We start from the raw sequence: 15538 nt of genomic DNA, 5'->3' as shown, positions 1-15538 counted from the left end.
TAGCTCGTTCTGTGTGATGCAAAGGGGTGAAGCGGGAATGCGCCAGAAAGGTGTGAGGAAGGGGGGGGGAATCAAACCCAGGGGTGAAATCCAGGAGGTTCTCACGAACCGGTAGCAAAGATTTTGAGTAGTTTGGAGAACCAGTAGTGGAAATTTTGAGTAGTTCAAAGAACCAGTAGCGGAAATTCCAGTAGTGGAAATTTTCAGTAGTTTGGAGAACCAGTAGCAGAAATTTTGAGTAGCCCAGAGAACCAGTAACAGAAATTCCAGTAGCGGAAATTTTGAGTAGTTCGGAGAACCGGTAGTGAAAATTTTGAGCAGTTTGGAAACCAGTAGTGTAAATTTTGAATAGTTTGGAGAACCAGTAGCGGAAATTTTGAGTAGTTCAGAGAACCGGTAGTGGAAATTTTGAGCAGTTTGGAAACCAGTAGTGGAAATTTTGAGTAGTTTGGAGAACCAGTAGTGGAAATTTTGAGTAGTTTGGAAACCAGTAGCAGAAATTTTGAGTAGTTCGGAGAACCAGTAGTGGAAATTTTGAGTAGTTCGGAGAACCAGTAGTGGAAATTTTGAGTACTTTGGGTAACCAGTAGTGGAAATTTTGAGTAGTTCAGAGAACCAGTAGTGGAAATTTTGAGTACTTTGGGTAACCAGTAGTGGAAATTTTGAGTCGTTCAGAGAATCGGTAGTGGAAATTTTGAGTAGTTCAGAAACCAGTAGCAGAAATTTTGAGCAATTCGGAGACCCAGTAGTGGAAATTTTGAGTAGTTCAGAGAACCAGTAGCAGAAATTTTGAGTAGTATGGAGAACCAGTAGCAGAAATTTTGAGTAGTTCAGAGAACCAGTAGTGGAAATTTTGAGTACTTTGGGTAACCAGTAGTGGAAATTTTGAGTCGTTCAGAGAATCTGTAGCGGAAATTTTGAGTAGTTCAGAAACCAGTAGCAGAAATTTTGAGCAATTCGGAGACCCAGTAGTGGAAATTTTGAGTAGTTCAGAGAACCAGTAGCAGAAATTTTGAGTAGTATGGAGAACCAGTAGCAGAAATTTTGAGTAGTTTGGAGAACCGGTAGCGGAAATTTTGAGTAGAAGCCATCTTTTGCATTGGGCCTTCAGCCCTGCCACATTTAATGCTGTGGGAAATTGGGTGGGGGGATTATGTGGAGTATGAGAGAGATATAGTCAAAATGACATTCCTTTCTCAGAGAGTCAAGGACGTCTTGCCCCGCACCTGGAGTGGTGTGACTGGGAGGCATCTCCAGCTTTGGACAGTGCCTGGTTGGACCGTATGATGGACATGTGGGTGCTGGGCAGGAACGTGGACTTTCTTTTGGGTGGGGGAAACCTGGAAGCTTTCAGATTCAGGTTTTCCCAGATGTGCCAATACGACACTTCTAATAAAATTGGAACTTTGAGGAACCTCAACCCTCGGAGGCTTCTTTCGTTGGGGGTGTTTATTGGAACCCTGGTTGAGGAATTGTAGGAGTCGGAGGCCAAGACGAGTGGCTGAAACCGACAAACCCATTTCTCGGGAGTGGATTCCTCTCCGAGCCAGCATGAGCTCATCCTGCGGGAGATGTCTGCAGACTTGGGAGAATTCTCAAAGTTTGCCCAAGTTCAAAAGCCCTTCCGGGGAAAACTCCCACACCTCCCCGGGAGGCTGAGTGTGATCAGAGGGCCAGGAAGCAACCCTGCACTGTTTTTGTACATTCAGGAAGAACTGTGGCTCGATCCTGGTTGTCCGTCACGTAAAGAATGTCTTAAAAAATTCCGGCTTGCTCCGTTTTCCAATGGCGCGGCCACTTAAGCCTTCCAAAAGCCACTTCAACCTTTGGAGTCAAGGACCTTTCTCAACTGGCAAGGGTGCCTTAACCCAGCTTTTCTCTGGGCCAGGGAGTTGGGAAAAATAACACCGCTTCTCTCCTGGAGCTTGGCAGGGGACAACATCTCTTCCATCCCATCTTTGTTCTCCATCGAGCCTTTTCCCATCCATTTCTAAACATGATTTGGCAGAAAAAAGCTTGCCTCGGGTGGGGGTGGGGGATTGGAGCCACAATAAAAAAAAGAGCCCACAAGAACTTGGGAGACAAGGAAAAGTTGCGGTGGCTTGAGGATCAGAAAGTTCGGCGGTTCGAATCCCTAGCGCCGCGTAATGGAGTGAGCTCCCGTGACTTGTCTCAGCTTCTGCCAACCTAACTGTTCGAAAGCACGTAAAAAAATGCAAGTAGAAAAATAGGAACCATCTTTGGTGGGAAGGGAACAGCGTTCCGTGCGCCTTCAGCGTTGAATCATGCCGGTCACATGACCACGGAGACGTCTTCGGACAGTGCTGGCTTTTCGGCTTTGAAACGGAGATGAGCACCGCCCCCTAGAGTCGGGAACGACTAGCACTTAGGTGCGAGGGGGAACCTGAGGACCACCAATTTAAAAAGCTGTTTGGTTAGAAAAAGACGGCACAGTCAACCGGAAGAGGCCGATTCTAACTTGGCTGTCTCCCGTTTCCAATTTTTTTTAAAGGCAAGCATTCATTTACTTGCACTAGTTAAGGAAATAGGAAAAGGTTTCCCTTGTCCAGTCATGTCTGACTCTAAGGCACGATAATAATTTCCCTTTCTTGGCTAACAGAGCCAGCCAGGGTTGTCTGGAGATATTTTCTGCGGTCATGGCATGGCTATGTAGCCCAAAGGCTCACTGCTGTTGGCTTCCCACTGTAGTGGTACCTATTAATCTACTCACAGTTGCATGCTTTCGAACTGCTGGGTGGGCAGGAGTTCAGGCAAGGACGGGAGCTCACCCAGTCATGCGGCGCTTGGGTCTCAAACCTGGACTGTCAGCTTTCTGTAACCACTGAGCCATCGTGCCTTTTAAGTGGTTGAGTATGACCCGATAAATCAAAATTAAATTAAGAGCAATGCCTCCATTACAAGATGGGGAAACCTGTATCCAGATGTATCCTTTCCCACGGACGACATCGCTGTTAAAGACCCAGCTGCAGGGGGATTTAGGATGAAGGCATCACCGTTAAAAGACCAAGTTCCCCGGGGATTTATGAGGTTACAGATTCTGACTAGGAAAAGGGAGGAGGACGGGGAAGGAAAATGGGGGGGGGGGAATGCTAGGAATTTAAAACTTGTTGCTTCAAAGTGGTGTGTGCTACAGTGCTATTTCATACACATACACACACACACACACACACACACCCATTTTTGGGCGAGAATTTTAAAAGGTGCCAGAAGGTACTTTAAGGCAGGGGTCACCAACCTTTCGGACCTCAGGGACCACTAAATTCATAATTTTAAATCCCACAGACCACTAATATGATCTTCCTGATGACCAGCTGGGTGGGCGTGGCTAAGTGGTCATGTGACTGAGTGGGTGTGGCCAACTCGATGTCACTCACATTGTGGGCCACCTTGCCAGCCTCTCCTCGCCTCTCCTTGCCTGCCCGCCCGGGCTCCTTTGGGCCCCCACAGGAAGCAGTTGCTGGAGCTGAGCAGCCACCAGGAGAAATAGCTGGCAAAACAACTCAGTTCAAATTGGATCTGGCCGAGAAGGAGGCTCAGCAGAAGCACCTCACTGAGGACTAGGAGCATAGGCTTTCCAGGCAGAGGGGAGACCTGCGGGAGGGCAAGGCCAGGTACCAGTGCCTGGAGGCTCAGCGGGCTGAGATGGTCAGCCAGTTCCAGGCCATGATGCAGCCCCACTGGAACGAGGCCCTCCGGCTCTTCTCCACCAGCGGCTCTTCCCTCCAGCCTTCGTCCAAAGCCCCCCACCAGGAGGCTGAAGCAGACCCCAAGTCGGAATTTCTGCCCTCCTCCGACCCCCACAAAAAGACCCCAAAGGGGGAGACTCTCTGCAGCAACACAAGCCTTCATTGCACGTATCCGTCCCAGGGGCCGTAGTTTGAGGACCCCCTGATTTAGTGCAATGTAAAAAATGCAAATAATTTTTCTGCGGACCCCCAAAATTTTCTCACGGACCACCAGTTGGTGACCGTTGCTTTAAGGGACAATGTTGATCTTTTAATTCCTGGGGGATTCCTAGTGATTCCCCCCCCCCCCTCCTTCCAACAGGAGTCAAGCAGGAAACGACAGGGTGGCACTGTGTGCACGGACATGAAAAATAAATCCTCTCCAGCTTTTAGCTTATCATTTTCTGTGAGCATTTCTATGAATTTTGGCCAGCGGTCACACTGATTGGGAACGGTGAGCGTCTCGACCAATTGTGAAATGAAGACAAATCGAGGAAGATGGTAATTGTGCATGGGAGCCACGGTTTTAGGTCACTGGCTCTGCGGGTTTTGGAAGCAAAGGGATCTTCAAAAATGCATTAATTGCTTCAAGCCGTAAAGCCAAAGAAAGAGAAGCAGCATACCAAAAAAGGCTTGGAAGAAGGAACAATGCTTTGAAGGGCCCCGGTCGGCTCGCCCCAAAGCGCCCTAGGCCAGCTGCTAAATGCTGAGAAAGGAAACCTCGCCACCTGCCTGCCTGCAGAAGCAGCCAAAACTACATTTAGACATCATCTCCTTCCCAGCATGCAATAAAGGCAGGTTTAACAGAATAACAGAGTTGGAAGGGACCTTGGAGGTCTTCTAGTCCAACCCCCTGTCCAGGCAGGAAACCCTATCTGAAACAAGTGGTTGCCCAACCTCTTCTTAAAAATGTCCAGTGTTGGAGCATTCACAACTTCTGGAGGCAAGTTGTTCCACTGGTTAATTGTTCTGATTAATTAAAGAAAAGGGATTTAAAAAAAAAAAATCAGCTCTCTGAAATCCAGGAAATGCAACCATTTGGTAATTAAATAATCCGGCGGCAGACTTTTTAAAAAAATCTTCGCAGTGGGGGGGTGGAGCCCTTCCTACATTCTTGTTTGCCAAAACGAGCATCCTCTGCAGCCCCAGCTTTTATTCCTATTTGTCTTTCTGACACGAAGGCCTTCCTGGATTAAATCTTTTTAATCCGCTGAGATCCTTTTAAATGGTTCTGGATCATCACGGCAAAAACACAAATGAGAGTGTCCTATTTCTGAGCTTCCAGAGATAAAGAGAGGTGTCAAGTCAGCCTTAGACTCGATCCAGGACATCGATTGGTGTGTGTGTGACTCCCCTGTCCTCCACAATCCTTTGGGGAGAAAAATATTAGGAATTTGCTGCTGTTGTTGTTGTTGTTAGTTGCGAAGTCGTGTCCGATCCTTCGCGATCCCCATGGAGAACATTCCTCCAGGCCTTCCTGTCCTCTACCATCCTCTGGAGTCCATTGAAGTCATGCCAACTGTTTCAGTGACTCCATCCAGCCACCTCATTATCTGCCGTCCCCTTCTTCTTCTTTTGCCCTCCATCGTTCCCAGCATGAGGCTCTTCTCCAGGGAGTCCTTCTTCCTTCTCATTAGGCGGCCAAAGTATTTGAGCTTCCTCTTCAGGATCCGGCCTTCTAAAGAGCAGTCAGGGTTGATCTCCTCTAGGACTGACCGGTTGAATCGCCTTGCAGTCCAAGGGACTCAATGCAGGAGTCTTCTTCTCCAGCACCAGAGTTCAAAGGCCTCCATTCTTTGGCCTTTGTTGTGGTCCAACCTTCACAGCCATCCATTGCAACTGGGGAAACCATCGCCTTGACTAGACGCACTCCGGAAGGCGACCCGCTGCCTTTAACGACACTCTGTGGATGGTGCTCTTCCCTCCGCCTGGACCAGACCCAAGTCTGGAGTTTGCAAGGAAGACAACAAGTAAAAAACCATGATGATGTGGGGTTACGGTGGTAACGGAGGAGGTGGGGAAGCAGAGGATCCTTGGCAACACTGAGGTGAGCAGCAAGTCCCGTAGATTTGATTTATCAACCATCAGCGAAATCCAAAACAAGGACAAGCAAAGGACACAGCAGCCCTGCGAGCAGAGCAGCTAAATTTCGCTAAGCAGCCAGGCAAGCGCACGCCCGCACACACGGTGTTTCTCTAAAAAGACGAGCACCTTGAAAAGAAGCCCTATCACGTTTTGAGCGCATGCAATCAAATTAAGCCCCAACCAGAAAATTAGCCCTAATTAAGACACCACCCATCCCGGGGTACAGGGGGCGGGGCGAGGCACACAGGTAAAAAAATAAGCGAGGGTGGGGATGTGGGGGGGGGGGGGGATGAAGCTGCCCTTCTTACCAGGCCTTCTGTCAACTCATAAAGTTGCCAGGGTGAGGATTTATGGCACAGACCGAGGGGAGGAAGGAAACAGAGGTAAAGTTCAGCCATAGTTAAAATGAGGTCAGATCTGACTGCAGTGGGTTATTGCCGAAATGGTGTTCCTAATAAATGAACTGGAGTTCTTTTGAAACTTGGCTCGAGGCTCATGAATTAATTAGGGCATCTTTCGGAGTGTGTGAGGGCACCTCGCACACCTGCCTTGCCTCCTTCTGCGGCCACTGGGCACCACTCGCACGCATAGTCCTGGCCTCCATTTCGACTTGAAATGCCTGCTGGAAGGCATCTGCAGCCGATAACAGCACTCTGGATCGATCCGGAGGGCTCCTGCTGGCCGGGACTGTCGTTGCCACCAACAGTAGGTGAGTCAATAATTAAGAACCCTCCAAAAAGAAGACCTAGTTGTTGTTTTTTTTTGGGGGGGGGGGTTCAAAAGAAAATAAGACCCGGCTTTCTTTTTGGAGAAACACGGTATATCTTTAGCAAAGGCAGAGAGACTAACCAAACTGAACATCCCCCTTCTCTGGGATGCTGTTTTTCCAAATCAACCAATCAGAATAACAGAGCTCGAAAGGACCTTAGAGGTCTTCTAGTCCAGTGTTTCTCAACCTTGGCCACTTGAAGATGTCTGGACTTCAACTCCCAGAATTCCCCAGCCAGCGAATGCTGGCTGGGGAATTCTGGGAGTTGAAGTCCAGACATCTTCAAGTGGCCAAGGTTGGGAAACACTGTTCTAGTCTACATTAAGAGACGTCTCCTTTAAGAAACTACCTCCCGGGAAATGTAGGCAGAGACTGCCTTATGGGAAGTGTAGTTCCATGACATGTGATCATATCTGTGTTTCTGATTGGCCACTGGGACACTCCGCCTGCGTGCAGAGACAACAGCCGGTCATTTTAAATGCCACTGTGAACCAGAGAAGGAACAAATGTACCTCCGCTCAACACGGGAGCCAATTCATCCTCTTTTTTACACCAGGTGATAGGACAGATTGTGGGAAGTCAGAAGGATCTTAATCGAGGCAGAACAAGCAGAGCTATTTAGAGATAACGTTTGATCCAACAGCACTGCACGAAGCTCTTTTTGCCACGTCTCAATCAAGCCATTATACACCCAATCAGCCGATGGTCTGTTTTTCTCTATTCAAGCACATAAAAGAGGCTAGCAAAGTTTAAAACATACAGGAGAACAAGAGAGGGAGACATCCCCAGGCCTCTTGTGAAGTTAAAACAAGGCCTGTAGCTGCGAGGATAACACAAGATCCATGAAAGGCAACCCACACAAGAACACGGGGAGAACGAGAACGTCTGGCTTGCTTCAGGCACCTGTCACTCTGCAAGGCAGGCTATTCCCCTTTCCGACAAACACAGGCTATGCTTGCAACCCACCTCCTTCTCTTTTCCCCGTGGAGGTCAGCTTCCTCCTTCATGCCAACAAAAGCAAACCGCTCGCCAGTCGATTGGAAAGTGATTACGGCAATGCTGCTGAGAACACAAACAGCTCCTTGTCGTTCTCACGGGGATCATGACCCCGAGAAGGAGAACTCTGCAGTGTTTTCGCCCCCTGAACAATCCTTCTGGTCCCCCACACCAACTCATCGAAAGAAATAAAACTTGAGTATTATTAGTTCATACTTTTTTGCCATCTTGAGGATTTAGAAACCTGATTGATGGCTAGGTATTTTTTGGGTTTTGTGGGTTTTTTTTTTTTCTCTTTGCAAGGTTGAGGACTAGAAACCTGGCCAGGTTGCAGCAACCACGGGACCCCGCGACCGTCACGAACACATGCCAGTTGCGAAGTGTCAGGATTTTGATCACGGGACTGTGGGGATGCTGCAAAAGTCCTAAGTGTGAAAAATGGTCATAAATCTGTTTTTTCACCCAGTGCCCTTCTAACTTGAAATGGTCACTACAAGAATGGTTGCAAGTAGAGAACTTATTCTGTCTTCGATAAGGCTTTAATGATCGGTGAACGGGGCACAATGGTGTGCGGACCGAGGCTTCCCAAGATCATGAAGCCGACTCCTCGTCCCGATAAAACCTCTTTTTATTTAGCTTAAAGGGAATTCCTCTCCAGCAAAGTCCTGGCCAACAGTCTTTCAAAGAGATTTCACAATGACAGACCTTTTATCAGGCTTGGAGAGCTGCCAGGCCGATATCTTCCAAACGCCAAGCTGTAGCAGCAATTACTTGGCAAGAAGTCAGGGACGGATCTTCACCCGAATGAATTGAACTAATTCCCTCCTGCAAACTCCACTCCCCTTTCGCTCCTCTTTTATTCCCTCTGGGAGGGGCCATTCACAGTCTACCTGTGGCTTTACTCCCGAATCGGCTCTTGTTCCTTAACTGTTTCCTTCTCCTGGCAGCTCTGTGCATGCGCACACTGGGAACAGGCTCCAGCTGTTCTTCTGCCTCATTGATGTCTGACTCTGAAGGCAGCTCTGATAACTGTCAGACGGCTCCGGCCCCCTCTCTGCCTCTGACACAGAGCCCTCCTCAGAGCCTTCTCCAGACTCCAGGACCGGCTCATGTTCCTCCCCAACCTCATCACTGTCCGAGTCTGCTGCCAGCTCCCCTGGCCGCTTGTGGGCCACAACAGATGGAAGCAAAGATACAGGGAGAGAGAGAAAGGGAAGAGCACTGGCATAAATTCACTTGTGTGAGATTTTCTGTCTCTCTTTTCTAACCCTCTTGCTTTCCTTTCCTTGCAACGTCTTACTCTCTGCCTCTTCGCGTGATGCCGCTCGTCCCAGAAGGGAAGAGGCAGATTGATATGTATGTACTGAGGCATGTAAACAGCCACACGCTTGGCTGCCGGTGTCAGCCGAGAACTTTTCATATCTATTTCTTGATCAGAACTAAACCCAAAAGCAGCCAGCAGGGAAGGAAACGGCAAATAATCCTGGCAAGACATATCGCCCGCACCTCTCAACGCAGAAATAATAATAATTTTAAAAAATTCAACCGATTACTCTGGAAATGCTATTAAAATATCAACCTAACGTTTCCTGGAAAAAGCCACATTTTAGTTCTGGCCTGGCGAACGGATCTCCAGAGCACCTTCTACGACTGAAGCGCCACTTAAAAATCACAACGACACAACAGCACGGGTGGTGATTCAAGTGTATCGCCCACTCTACTCTCTTAGCCACACTTAAGAGGCTGACCGCCTTTCATGGTTAGCTTGCCTTCAGGTACGGATCAGCATGCCAGCCTGAAAAGCTACAAATAGTTCTTGGCTTGGTTGAGTTTACTTTATTGTCATGGCACCTCGTACCACGGAATGAAATGCCATCTTCAGCGCACATCATACATAAGAAACCTATAAAAATGAAACAAAAGCACACATCCTCCGCATTCTACACAACGGAATTGAAAACCCCTTGATACTGCATTAATATTGCACCATACCCGTGATGGCACCTGGCCGGCGCGCGCATGTATACCGGCCTGGATTCCAGCGCTCCGGTGGGCATGCTCACGCTCCAATTTCAGTAGTCTGTGCCCTTATATACAGTAGGCCTTGCGACTACGCTATGGCGGTAGCGGTTAAATGAGACACGCTTGGTTCGACAGCTTTTTTCTCCCACGGCTTTTAACCAAACCACTGCAATTGTTAAGTGAGTCCGGCAGTCGTTTCCCCATTGGCTTTGCTTGTCACGAGGTCGCAAAAAAGGATCGCATGACCACCACCCCACCACCACCCCGGGGACACTGCGACCGTCATAAACATGAGTTGCCAAATGTCTGAATTTCAAATCATGTGACCATGGGGATGAGACAATGGTTGCGAGTGTGAAAAAAAGATCGCAAGTCACTTTCTTTCAATGCCGTTCTGACCTCGAATGGTCACTAAATGAACTGTTGTAAGTTGAGGACTACCTGTAGAACAAGTGCCTGTGGAGATTCTCAGTCACCCAGGTGGTGGTTGTCTCTAAGGTGCTTTTCCAAAAGGCAAGTGGACTGTTCTTTTGAAGAGGAGGAGGAAAAACAAGAGAGGAGGAGGAAGAGCAAGAGTAGGAAAAAGAGGACGAGGAGGAAGAACAGGAAGAATGAAGAACAGTAAGAAGGGAGGGAGGAAGGGAAGAGGAGAAGGAGAAGAAGAAATAGGAAAGAGAGGGAGGAGGAGGAGAAGAAGAAATAGGAGGAGGAGGAGGAGAAGGAGAAGAACAACAACAACAACAACAAGAAGGAGAAGGAGAAGGAGGAGGAGGAGGAGGAGGAGGAGGAGGAGGAGGAAATGAAGAAGAATTTGCTTCTCATCCAGAAATCTTCATCGGTTCTTCATTTTGCCAGAACCGATGAAACTTCTTGTATGAGAAGTGAAATCTCTTCTTCTTCAAAGGAAGAAACAGTCCAGTTACCTTTTGAAAAAGCACCTTTGAGAGTATAAGAAGTTGTGAGCTCCATGGCTTGGGGACTCACATATACACACACAGGCACACAGACAAACAAAATGTGCTATGAGCCGAGGCTCTCTCTCTCTCACCTCCGGGCCGGTAGACAACATCGTCCTCGGTGATGAAGGAGGTGATCTCCCCGTTGTCGGTCCTCTCATAGCGCGACTTCTTCTTGGGCGGCTTCTTCTTGTTCTTCTTGGTGGACTCCTCGGTGGTGGCGCTGTTGTTGTCATTGTCCTCGTCTTCGCTGTGGTCGCTCTCGGCGTAGTTCTTGGCGCCGCCTTCCAGGGTGCAGCTCCGGCGGGGCCGCGAGTTCTCGCTCTCCCGCCCCTTGTCCCGTTTGTCCCGATCCCTGTCCTTCTCTTTCTCTTTGTCCTTCTCTTTGTCCGCTGTCATGATGCGCCAGGTGCCTTCTTCCGTCCTCTCACGGCTCGGCCTCCGTGAAAGGTAGACAGTCAGCCTGGGCTTCAGTCTTCTGAATTTCGCACTCCACTCCAGGAAAAATTGGACCGCGCCGGCAACCCCAGTGTTTTAAAAAAAGGCCCTGGAGAAGGAGAGAAACAAAAGAGAAAAACCACGTTAGCCGACGATGACGTTACGGGACTGGAGGCTAAAACAGATGAAGAACAGTTGCAGGAACTGGGCATGGCTAGTTTAATGAAAAGAAGGGCCAGGGGAGACATGACAGTAGTGTTCTCCAAAGCACTGGCTCAATGCCAGTCCACGGACCGAGGGGTTGGGGACCCCTGTTCCAGGGGTGGGCTTCAAAAATTGCAGCAAGTGCTGTCCCATTGCTGCCTAGTTGGCCTCCTGTATCACGGTGGGGGGGGAAGTGTTTTTCACCCTCCCCAGCTTCTGGAAGCCTGATTTCAAACTTCCGGAACCTCCAGTAGGCCTGTTTTCCCTCCTCCTTGAGCCTCCGCGCAGGCCCTGCACTTACCTGGCATGATTAACAGGCCACATAGAGACTACAGGGAGGGGTGGGCATGGCCAGCCAGGGGTGGCATTTACGGGTTCAACAAAATGGGCAGAAATCTAACTAGAGGATCGCCCGAACCTGTGTGAACTAGAAGTGGGTTCCTACCGGTTCGCACCGGTTCGTTGGAACCGGTAGCGGAAATGGCGACTGGGTCTCCAAACTGGTAGGGACGGCATGCTCACCACGCCCGCCCGCCCCCAAACCGGTTCCCCGGTCACCACAACATATTTTTTTGACCTTTTTAACTGTTCTACGCATACGCAGACCTATTTATAGGCAACAGTAAAAATGGCCCGTACTAAGTACTGCAGAATGCTTTTGGGAGGGCAAAAAAACGACACATGGAGGGTTCGGGAGTTATTCAGTCTATAAGACACACCTAAACTTTCACCCACTTTTAGGGGGGGGAGAAAGGTGCATCTTATACTCCGTAAAATACGGTATAGTTCGTTTTCTCTCTCTCTCTCTCTCTCTCTCACACACACACGCACAAACACACAAAACAGATTTTTAAGGCAGTCACCGCTGCATAGAGGCAAGCCTATTGATTAAAAAAAACTCTGGGGTAAAGAGACTCTACAACTACGTCATCAGGGAAACCCCCATTTCAAGAGACCAATATATTTGGAAGCATCGAAGGGTCAAGGATGGCGATAAGCAGCTTTGAAGATCAAAATCTGCTCCTTTCAGAACTTAATCAACTTCTTCTTTTTTTGAAATAGAAAAAGGGAGGGAGGGCAATAATGAATACTTAAAACCTGGTTGATTTTATTCCCAACAACGCTAACCTTCAAAATGATGAATTGACTTTGCTGTCATAGCCAGAGATTAATCAAGGTTCTTCTCCACTTACACATACAAACACACAAACACTGTTGTTGGGGTTTGAGGTTTTTTTCGAGATGGAGGCAAACAGCTCAGGAAGAGATTAAGCAGCTCAAGAAATTATGTCCTAAAGCAGGCGACACAAAGAGGATCTTGTGCACACGTATGACAACCAAGAGGCTACGCGACCCCAAGATTGTTCGGGTACTAGAGGCTTCATGTAAGCAGATTGAGTGAGCTGAAGAAGCTTCGTAGACGAAATGCAAAACATGAAAAATAAAATAAAAAGAAGAAACCAAGAAGGTCCAGTTGACTTTTGAAAAGCAGCTTTGGGACATCTGGATAATTGAGGATCTCTACAGACCTTTTACGCCACACACACACACACACACACACACACACACACACACACACACACAATGCAATCCTAAATTGCATTAACAGAAGGATACAATCAAGATCAAGGGAGGTACTAATACTAATCTATAAAGCCTTAGTAAGGCCACACCTAGAGTACTGCATCCAGTTTTGGTCACCGCACTATAAAAAAAGATATTGAGACTCTAGAAAGAGTGCAGAGAAGAGCAACCAGGATGATGAGGAGACTGGAGATTAAAACATACGATGAACAGTTGCTGGAATTGGGTATGTCTAGTTTGATGAAAAGAAGGACCAGGGGAGAGATGACAGCAGTCTTCCAATATTTGAGGGGCTGCCACAGAGAGGAGGGGGAATCAAGCTATTTTCCAAAGCACCTGAAGGCCAGAGAAGGAATAATGGATGGAAACTGACCAAGGAGAGATTCAACCTGGAAACAGGGAGACATTTTCTGACAGTGAGAACAATCCACCCATGGAACAGAAGTTGCCTGCAGAAGTTGTGGGATCATCTAATCTACAAGGTCCCTTCCAACATTGTTGTTATTATTATTCTGTTATTCAAAAGTTGTGGGAGCTTCATTACTGGAGGCTTTCAAGGAGAAACAGGTCTGCCATCTGTCGGAAATGGTGTAGGGTCTCCTGCTTGGGCGGGGGGGTTGGACTAGATGACCTACAAGGTCCCTTCTAATCCTGTTAATCTGTAAACACGCAAGGGAGCCCAGCAGGCCAAAGAGCCTTGAGCGGGAGATCCTTAACGACGAGCAACACAGCCCAATGGCCGGTGCGGTGGCTTCAAAGCCACTGTGGTCGTTGGCTTAATCCTTCCTGCAGAATAGCTGTAACAAAGCAGGCAGTGTGAGCGGCGGTGACTAATTGGAAATGTGACTGGACTGGACAGCGTTTCTGGAATCCGTTTCAAGCAAACTCCTTGCGTAAATATCAGAGAGAAGAAAGCAGTTTTCCCTTCCAGGCAGCCAATGTCCATCCTTCCGGAGACGGATGGCCAAAGCAAAGCCGCTTCCTCTCTCTCTCCCTCCATCCCCCACCCGAGGCAGATGGCAGGATTTATCACCAGGATTAGACGAAATCTTTTATTTGTCCAACCAGCGAGGGGCCTAGAGAGGAGCAAGTGGCAGTCATGCCACCGGGCACAGGGAGAACACAGAGAAGCATCGATTACAACCCACAATACTGGCTGTCATGTCAGTGGTGAAATCTAATTATTTTGCTCACTGGTTCTGTGCATGTGACTTGGTGTTTGTGTGTGGGGGGGGGGGCAGTGGTGGGTTCCAGATCCTGTTGCAACTGGTACAGTGCAATGGGGCCAGGTGTCTACCACATGAACGTGTGCACCATGCGTGCAGACGTACTTGCTGCCCGTGACGCTCCAGCTGCTCAGTGGAGCATTGCGCAGGCGCCGTACACAACGTGTGCGTAAGCTCTGAACAGCGCAAATACAGGTAAGGAGCGCGGGAGGGTGTTTCCTCCAGAGCACCGTACCAGAATGGTACCTGGTGCTCGCAGCAGGCACCGGTATGCCCGTACTGGGGCATACCGGTTATATCCCACCACTGGTGGGGGTCATGTGATTGGGTGGGCATGGCAAACTTTATTTCCGCTTTTTAAAGCATTGTTTTCTTGCCTATTTGCCAGAACCGGCAGGAAAAAAAATGCGTTAAAAATTGGGGGTGGGGGGGAAGCTTCCCACGATCGCACGTCAGCTGTGAGCCGCACGATTCTTGGAAACTTTTTTTACTACTGGTTCGCAGAACCAGGGACAATCGTCCCGACCAGTTCGGCCAAACCGGGCCGAACCGGGAGGATTTCACCCCTGCTGTTATGGCAATAAACATAAAATCGAGGTTTCCAAAGCAACAGTCTTGATAAAAGTAACTTCATTTGGGTTTGGCCAGTCTCTGGATCGGGTCAGGTCAATATCTTGGGACCTTTGTGGGAGAAAGTACCGCGTTTCCCCAAAAATAAGACACGGTCTTATTTTCTTTTGGCTCCTGAAGTAAGCACTTGGCCTTATTTTGGGGGATAATTTTTGAGGTGCAGGAGACCCCTTAAGCTCGGCCAGCGGCCCGTGGATCAGCTGATCCCGAGAGGGCCAAAAGTTCTGTCTCTGTTTCTGGCGCACTCTTGTCAGCCCTACCATCATTGGGCCTGCTGTTCTTTTTGCAGCCGCCACTAAGAGAAGAGAAGAGGTAGCTAGGGTTTGCTGAAACGGCCTCTGCGAGGCCATTGGTGCATGTGAGATGCGTGGGGCATGTGTCCCCCTCACCAGGAAATGGGGGGACTGGCTGCGGGAGCCTGTTTTCACTGGCAGAGCGCTCGGGCCACACAGGTACCCCGGACACGAGTGATGTTGAGCTGGCCATGCCTACCCACAAAACCTTGATGCGGCCCACAATGAAATCGAGTTTGACACTCCTGCTCGAGCAGCTTGCTGGTCAATCGGTTCTGGCTTGCTGCTCATTTTCCTCCAGGTTCAGGCAAGAGACGTCTTATTTGCTTAACTGCTCTTTCTCCCAGCGTGACACAGGAGCTGATGAACGCTCCTCTAAACGCAGCAAGGGTAATAATGACAAACCTTCCCTTTTTTTCCCTTCAAAGGAACTCTGCGATCAAAAGCAGCAGGATCCTTACATGCCTGAAGCAAAGTGGCTGGCTCAGGCTACAAGCTCTTTTTTTGTGGGCGTGAAATTTTACAGGCTGAAAAAAAACAAAACCCTGTTCTGCGTGCGCACACACGTTACCCGGGGAGGAAGCGTGCA

At 48.8% G+C, this 15538-nt stretch overlaps 1 protein-coding gene across 5 annotated transcripts in view; it reads right to left on the bottom strand.

The window, feature by feature from the left end:
* The window catches only part of RERE (arginine-glutamic acid dipeptide repeats), a 275789-nt gene that overhangs the window by 151870 nt on the left and 108381 nt on the right, over positions 1-15538 (bottom strand). For all 5 annotated transcript variants that reach the window (XM_087702075.1, XM_087702078.1, XM_087702077.1 and 2 more), the window contains exon 2: positions 10667-11121. In XM_087702075.1, the coding sequence (XP_087558201.1) occupies positions 10667-10973 (307 nt within the window). In that variant the 5' untranslated portion in view covers positions 10974-11121. The remainder of the gene's footprint in view (positions 1-10666; positions 11122-15538) is intronic.

Source organism: Thamnophis sirtalis, unplaced genomic scaffold (assembly GCF_051295495.1).
Source record: "Thamnophis sirtalis isolate CommonGarterSnake01/CBP01778 unplaced genomic scaffold, rThaSir2_p1.2 scaffold_15, whole genome shotgun sequence".
In the NCBI taxonomy this organism is placed as follows: Eukaryota; Metazoa; Chordata; class Lepidosauria; order Squamata; family Natricidae; genus Thamnophis; species Thamnophis sirtalis.
The sequence above is the reverse complement of the archived record's forward strand: the minus strand, read 5'-3'. Positions and strand labels throughout refer to the sequence as shown.